Source organism: Ursus maritimus, unplaced genomic scaffold, assembly GCF_017311325.1.
Source record: "Ursus maritimus isolate PB19 unplaced genomic scaffold, ASM1731132v1 scaffold_1, whole genome shotgun sequence".
NCBI lineage: Eukaryota > Metazoa > Chordata > Mammalia > Carnivora > Ursidae > Ursus > Ursus maritimus.
The window spans coordinates 3224050-3231967 of NW_024423343.1; the positions used below are offsets into that span (position 1 = coordinate 3224050).

Below are 7918 nucleotides of genomic sequence, written 5' to 3' on the forward strand. Positions count from 1 at the left end.
GCAGGCGGCGGGTCCCTCTGGGCTCCGAGCGCGGCGTCTCGGGATCGCGCTCCTGCTCCGCGCCTTATAACGCGCTTGAATCCCCCGCCTCGCCCGCCGCGCTGCGCGGCCCTGCGCCCCCTGCCGGCCCCGGCGCGAACTGCAGCGTCTGCCTGGGTGGGGCGCGCGCGCGCGCGCGTGTGTGAGTGAGTGCGTGCGTGTGTGTCTGTGTGTGCGCGCGCGCGCGCAGCGGGGAGGCGTAGAGTGGGGAGGGACGGGGCGCTGCACTGGAGGGGGGCGTGCAGGAAGTGGGGAGTGCAGGGTGGGGCGCGGGGTAGGAAAGAGGGGTGCGGAGTAGGGTGGGGGTACGAAAAGGGGACTACGGGCGTGAACTGGGGCGCCGGGAGGCAAGGGGTGGGGGGAGAACTCTCGCGCTGGCTAGAGCCCCCGGTCCTGTTGAGCTGGTTTGGAACCCGTCCCCTCCCTTTGCGCTATCCAGATCTTCTTCTTCTCAGGAGAGCAGGGGTGCACCTTCACCTGGCCCTGGACCCTCTGCCCTCTTGACACCCTGTTCTCTCCAGGGAGCCCCGTCGCCTCCCTCCTCTGAGCCTGGGGGCAGCCCTTCTCCCATCTCGTCCGCTCTGAGGCCTCTGGGGACCCCGAGGCTTACCCTGGTGGCGGCCTGTGAGCTCCAGGCCTTGCCAACACAGGTTTAGTACATCAGAGCAGGAGACACTCAGAGACCCTCCCCGGTGCCTCTTTCCCATGTGGGGACCCCTCCCCGGGTTTCAGAGCTGCCTTCTCCCCACCCCCTGGGGCAGCCCCCCTGCACTGGTGTGGTTGAATCAAGGCCCAGGCTTGGAGGACTGAGGCCTGTGGTGACCTAGCCAGGTTGGGGGGCTAGATTCTGATGCCCAGCCCAGGGCCCTGCTGGAGTAGGGGGACCAGATCCTGCGAGTCTGAACTCCAGGCTCCTCCCTGGAAAGAGCCAGCCCCCCACCCCCTCTGAGCTGCTTTGTTCTATTCCATGCCCACTGCCTGTGTCCGTGGGAGGTGTGAGGGTGGCACCTGCCCCTGCACCCGGTAGGCACACCGTGTACTTTGTTCAAGAACGCGAGAAGGTGCCGCTGAGGGTTGCACCTTCCAACGGCCTGCCGCCCGCACCAGGAGATGATTTCCACCTCGTCAGAAGAGAGGAGGCCTCGCCCTGTGGGATGTCACAGACACTGGGAACTGAAGGCAGGTGGGGCCCTCCCGAGCCTGGGGGGGGCGGATCGTGGAGAGCCCCCAGCCAGGAGCCCCCCACTCCTGCACTGTTTCACAGGCTGGCTTCCCCGTGCCAGACGAGGAAGGGGGAGGGGTGTGGGGCAGTGGGGGACACAGGGAATATTTCACACTTTAGAAAAAGCCTGGTATCAGGTGTTCATTGTTCTGTGACTCTACCTCTTTTCCTGTAGGAGGTGAGTATGGGGATAGAGTTGGGGTTTTGGGGGGGAGGGTGTTTAAACAAAATATCCTGCCTACCCTAAAAGTCTGTCCCCCCAGGGGTCTGTGTGTCCCGCAGACATTCTGTGGGGTATCTTTCAGAGACAAATTAAGACTGCAACAGAGAACTTCTGTCTGTATCTTGGGGAAAAATTTTTTTTTAATTATCAGTAGAATGAAAAATTTGAAATTCCTATAGAAACTGCAGATCCCTAAGAAGATACTTGGCAAACACTGGCTTATGTAATATGCACTCAACAAAATATATGAACTTCTTTCATCTGCAAACATTCAACCATTTTGTCACTAATAAGGAGTGAAATTGGTTGAGGCTGTTGTAAAGCCTTCAAAGAATGAAGGACTGCTTGGGTGGGTTCTCATTTCTGGTCCCCAAGGAAAGTCTGTTAAGAAGCTGGGTGTGTAGAACTTTGTAACGACGTGTTTGTGCTGGGACATGGGCCTCAGTTTAACTATTACAACTTTGTTCAGTTTCATTTATTCAGAAAGACTTTATCTGGGACCGTAGGACGCCAAGTGTGGGGCGTGTTCTCTCCACCAATCTGCGGGTAGAGAGAGGCTCCTGGCCCCGGGAGATGCAGCTCTCGAACAGTCATTTCGTGTTTCTGAAAACGCACGTCCACACCCAGCCCCTCGTCTGCTTTTCACCAACCACACTGAGACCACACGGACTAGCCCTGTGAGGCGGGTGGCTTGCACAGGGACAGCCAGCCGGGGCTAGGGCCAGGGCCAGGCCTTCTTGCCCATGGGGCATGGTCCCATTTTATGGCCACACCTCTTGCCCATGGTGGTCCTTCCTCTTCCAGGTGGTGGGAAGTAGGAGTTACATGACGAGCTGGAAGGTTCTTGATGAAAATGTGGCCCTGTCCTTTCCCTCAGGCCAGCCAGCGCCCATAGGCATGGGATTTCCCGTGGGGGTCTGGTGGGGGGAGGGCCGGGGACACACATGTGACTGCCCACTCTTGAGCCCAGAGGGCTCACCCACAGAGCATTCCAACCTAGGGTGGTAGGTGGAATGCCATGGGGGGCAGCCCTGCATGGGGGGAGGAAAGACGCTTCTCTTGGGGGCCACTTGCTGGCTCTGACTCTCCCTCGCCGTGGATGGTGGCCAGTCTGTTCCAGAGACCCTCAGAGTTTTCTTCTAGTTTTCTTGCCTGAGAGCCGGGATCAATGCACACACAGGGGCCCCCGGGCCCTGCTCTAGGGTGAGCCGAGGTCACAGTGATTGCTGTGTGGGGCCCTGGGTGAGGCCGGCTCACCTTCCAGGCTGCCCCAGTGGTGAAGGTCCCTGGCCTAGGCCACCAGCACCCCACGTGGGCTCTGCCCTCAGGCTGATGTGAAGACAGAGGCTCCAGGCAAAGCGTGATTGGACCCCAGGGCCCAGCAGTGGGTCTGCTCAGCAAACCTGGTTCTTGCTTGGCCATCTGGAGGTCATATCTGGCTTTGGAGGAGGCACACCTCTAGGCATTCATCCCTCTGGGACTGTAAGAGGGGGCACAATGGCTGTTACCCCTGAGCCTTTGTGTGGGATCACCTCATACTTGAGGTGTGAGCAGACAAAGCCAGGACGAGCAGGAAGGTGGCCAGGGGTGTTTACCCGGAGCATGGAGGCCGGGCTGCTTGGGTGCCCCACTCTGGGTGGCTGGGCTGGAGTCTCTCTGCAGGGACGTGACCCATACTGCTCTCAGGGCTCGATGCCGTCCGGCCCAGCCTATGCTGCGGAAAGGCGAAGCTCGGCCCCGTCACCTTTGACAATACTGGGGCCTTCTGGGAATGGAGGGATGCAGTTTGGGGCATGTAATCCTTAAGATGTTCCTGTGACTTCATTTCCATCCCACAGTGGGGGGCCCCAGCCCGCACAAGGCCAGCTTTGAGGACAGGAGCTGTTGCCATGTGAAAAAGTTATTTTCCCAAACAGTGAACAATCCTAGTGATGTCATGGGCCCTGCCAGAGGACCCAAATCAAATCGGTTCTGGTGCTGGTACAGGCTCCCGTCACACTGTCCCGAGGTGATGACACAGCCTGGCTCTGGGGCCAGAGAGCACAGAAGGCCAGGGCCTTTAGGTGGGGCTCCCTGCGTGTTTCTGGGGTTCCATTTCAAAAATGAAATCCACTCAGAGGAGGGCGGGGCTTAGGCAAGAATCACAGGTCCAGGACCAGCAGAAACTGGGTTCTGGTGGCACCAGACAGCTTGTCCCCCTGCAGCAGCAGCCCCGGGGTCAGAGCGGGGGCTGCATCTGGGGCGGAGGTCACGGATCCCAGGGTGGAAGTACTGAACGAGTGGCCACAGAAGGGGGCCCGGATGGAGCCCGAGGTGGCCTCCCCCATGTGCCCTCATGCCCGGCCGAAACCTAATCCTCATTCTTGGGCCCTCATGTCACGGCCTCAGCCCTGGCTTCCCATCAGCCTGCTGCACTCAAGCTGTTCCCACTCTTCTCTTTTCCTCCAAAGGAAGGACCTTTGCTGATGAAGTCATGGGAATAAAAGCTCCCTTTGCCCCTGAAAACAGTGGGAGCCTGAAGTCAGCTTGTGTGGCCTCTCACACAACAGGCAGGCGACCTTTGCTGCTTACCGGAACCTTCCAAACACATGACATTATCTAATTCTCAAATCGTGTGATTATCCCCATTGCACAGATGAGGAAACCGAGCCTGAGATCTTAGGACTGGCCTGAAGTCACTTCTCTGGCCTTTGCAACTTGGGGTCAGTAGCTCGTGCAGTGAAGAGTTACTCTGTCCCTGCTCTGTGCCAGGCACAGGGGCGAGTGCTGGGGAGAAGCCGTGCGCATCCCGGACAGGTCTGTGGGCAACCTGTGATCCCGCAGGGGAAGGGTCCTTTCTCACTTCGACCCAGAGAGTCCTTGGCTTGTTTTCAGCTCATCGTCTCCATGTTTTCCATTAATTCACTTAAAAAACCTCAGTCTTGTGTGCCTCTCAGTTTTAATGTAAGTGGGTAGTTCTGTCTGGTGATTTTGAGAAGAATTATATTCTTAAATGTGATTGTGATCTCAATCTCCCCCAGTCCCTGGGGGAGCCCTGGGACTATCAGTGTTGAGGAAACTCCGCTGGCTCCCAGGGTGCTTATTCCAAATAGGAAAGGACGTTCTCCATGAAGGTTCTCTCTAAAGCCCGCTTCCTTCTTCAGTTACTCAGCGTCGTGCCTAGCCACCCCACCCTCCTGTGCGCCTGCTCTGAGGCCCAGCAGAATTAGCTGTACGCGCAGCAACAGTAGCCATACTTCAGACTGGGGGACCCTGGGGATCAAAGACGAATGCCATGGCCCTGGAGGAGTGAACATCCTTACCTTGCACGTGGCTGGGACCACTCCTTAAGTCACAGATCCCTGGTCGAAACCACTGGGCCAACTGGTCAACCAGCCAACTGGAGGACCAGTGCACTGTCGTTTGACCAGTTCATGTATTACAGACAAGTATGTGGGACTGTCAACTGCTTGATTCCAGCAACCCTGTCCCTGCCCAGTACAGGGAAGATGCTCAGTGATCAAAGGATCTTGCCTGGGCGGTGCCGGAAAACCCACGTCCAACGGAACTGGCTCGAAGCATCCATGGACCATGGTGCATTGGGGAACCACAGGGAGCTGAGCCTGACTTGGCTGTATTGGGCCTGGCTCTTGAGGGCAGTGTGCGGCACTCTCTGGCCACTGAGGTCTGAGGTCTGCTGGGGGGGTCTCAGTTTACCCAACACTGTCTGTGAGAAAGACAGCATGCACTCCTCTGGCAGACATAAGCTCCTTGGGCCTGGGCAGGTTGTCTCATCCCTGTGGGCCTGAGAGTTTGGTGGACTTTGGCACATGTTCCACAGTTATCCATTTTCCCTTCTAGAAACCCATACTAGCCCCCAAACCAGGGGCCTTTGATAAGGGAAGAGGATGGCTTGGGTTGCTCCACAGACATTCCCTGTGCGAATGTCCACGAGTGTCTGTCCTCCATGAGAATCCCCTGAGTGTCTAGTTCTTGTGGTAGAAATTTTCCATTTGTGCATCTGGTGCCCTGCCCATTCTCCCCCTGCTCTCTGCCAATGGCCTGTTCTCCCTCAGATTCTGGTTGGGTCTGGCCAGTGGGAGGCACCAGCAGGAGACTAGGGGGCAGGAAGGAGAGTGAGGTTGGGGTGTCTATCCTGCCATTTCATCCCCACTGGGCCACAGGTGATAGTGGCCCAGGGGGCATTCCTTTAGCAAAGGTCCCAGGTCCTTGGCACCTTCTCCCTGCAGCTCTCTGTCTGGAGCCTGCGTCCGCCCCTTCCCATGCAGAGGGGCAGAGGGCTGGTGACAGCTCCCCACTCTTGCTAGGTTCCCTGCTGGGAGCCTCTTCAGCCCTCACTGAAGTCCCTCCACCTGCCCGCACCTTGGAAGTAGTCCTTTGTAAGGCTGCCCTCCGTTACTCAGTTTCAGGGATCATCTGTTTCCTCCTGGGACCCTGAAGGACACAAATGGCCTGATCCAGGGGCGGCTCAGTGGATTGGATGAGGGGCAGTTTGGCACCCAAAGGTTGAGGACCAGGCCCTGGAGTGGGCTGTGCTTCCCCCACCCAGGGTAATGCCCCCCATTGCCATAAGGTGTGCAGGAGCAGAAGCAGGCCTTCTTCTAGAATACCACCCTTCAACTACCCATTCGTGATAAAAAGAAGTCAACTCCACACGTTGAGTCTTTGTTTTGGATCATTGTTAGGCTCAGTACCTTCAGTAACTGTTTAGAAAACAGCACAGAAGGATTTCATAGGGAACGAGTCAAGGATCCCAGAACCTGTCATCGCCATGTCCATCCTCTCCCCTGGCTGCCTGGGGGCCTCAGATCGGGGCTCTTGCTCCTTTGGAAGCAGACCCCAGGAGGCCCTGCTCTGTCTAAGCCCAGGGGGGCAGACAGAATCCTCCCACAGGAAATGGGCATGAGGCCTCAGGCCGGGGAGCAAGGTGCACGTAGAGGGACCTGGGATTCCTTCCTCAGAACTCAGGGAGGCCAGAGGCCTCTCCGGTCCCCACGGGGTTTCAAAGAAGAGCCTTCGAGGAGAGGGAACTCAGTCCAGAGGGAGGTGGCAGCTCGAGAGGCCCCAGACGGTCCAGGCTGGACCCGAGACCCCTGACTTGTAGCCCCGTGGGCCTCGATGAAGCTCACAGCAAAGGGGGATGGCCATCTAGCACCAGTGAGAGTCCTTCAGTGGGATACCTCGTTAAGGACCAGTGAGAAGGAGCAGGGGGGTTGCACCAGTTCTCCGTGGGACCCCAGTCAGACTCAGGGGGCGCGGGGTAGCCCGCGTGCTGGCAGGAGGAGCCCGCGGGGCGCAACCCTGCTTAGGAGGCACCTGGGAGTGACACACCAATGTTCCCAAGAGGCGTCCCCAGAAACCCTGCAGGACCCCACCCTCTCCCCTCCTGGGCGCACCGCTGGAGACTTTCATTCTTGTATCGGAGCAAACCACCCCAAGAAACGGGAGATCCTGGCCAGGGCACACCTTTCCGCTCACCTCCGTGGGAAACCTTCGCTCACCCTCTCTCCCCTCAACCCCCACACGGGCGGCAGACCCTCTCTCCTGACCCCACACTCTGCCTCCTCCCTTCCCAGAGTGTGATGGACGTGGGGCCTGAGGCCCAGAGAGGGGCGGCGGCAGGCTGTGGTCACACAGCTGTGGGCCAGGCAGAAGCAGGCTCACAGAGGCCCGATGCCCACCCACCCCAGGACCTCTGCTCTCTGAGGCAGCTTCCTGGCCCACTCCTCCCTTGTGCACCACCTTCAGAAGCCAGAGGTGGGACAGCCAGTGGGGACTGCGGCTTCTGTGTCTGAGGCCCCCCTGCCGTGGGCACGGGAGCAGCTTCTCCCCTCCGTGCAGGCGGCCGAAGTCCAAGCCTCGCGGCTGGTCAGTGCAGAGTCAGTGCGGTGGCTGCGGGGACCGAGGCTGATGTCCCTGATGGCCCGCCGCCCAGCACCGAGTGAACAAACCAGCACAACCCAAGGGGGGGCATCCCTCGGGTCGGGGTGCAACCAGGCCCTGCCCCCGAGTGACCAGGAGCTGCTCAGTGCTCCTGGGCCGGGCTGAAGGGCTGGGTCCACTTGGACACGTCCAGAAAGATGGTAGAGGCCCCGTGGTAGAGCCAGAGGCGGGGCAGGGAGCCGTGGCGGGTCCAGGCGTCACGCCCACGGTCGTAGGCCTCCATCTCCACGTGGTAGTCGCCATCCATGCCCTGCCAGCGGCCACCGGTCACGTACAGCGCGTCGCCCAGCGGCACGAGCGCACCGTTCTCATGCAGGCTGTGCAGAGACTGGACCTGCGGGTGCGCAGCCGTCAGGGCCCCTGGGCGGGGGCGGAGCGCAGTGGCCGGGGAGCCCTCTGGTGGGGCGGGGCACACACGCAGAGAGGACTGCCAGCGCCCTGTTCTGCTCCCCGGGACCTCACCCAGGCTCCCCGTGACCACCCCCCCCCCC

At 59.5% G+C, this 7918-nt stretch overlaps 1 protein-coding gene across 1 annotated transcript in view; it reads right to left on the reverse strand.

Annotated features, from left to right (window-relative positions):
* Positions 1 to 7509: 7509 nt before the first annotated feature.
* KLHL30 (kelch like family member 30) overlaps positions 7510 to 7918 on the reverse strand; it is an 8484-nt gene continuing 8075 nt past the window's right edge. The window contains exon 7 of the mRNA XM_040637052.1: positions 7510 to 7761. Coding sequence (XP_040492986.1) covers positions 7510 to 7761 — 252 coding nt within the window. The remainder of the gene's footprint in view (positions 7762 to 7918) is intronic.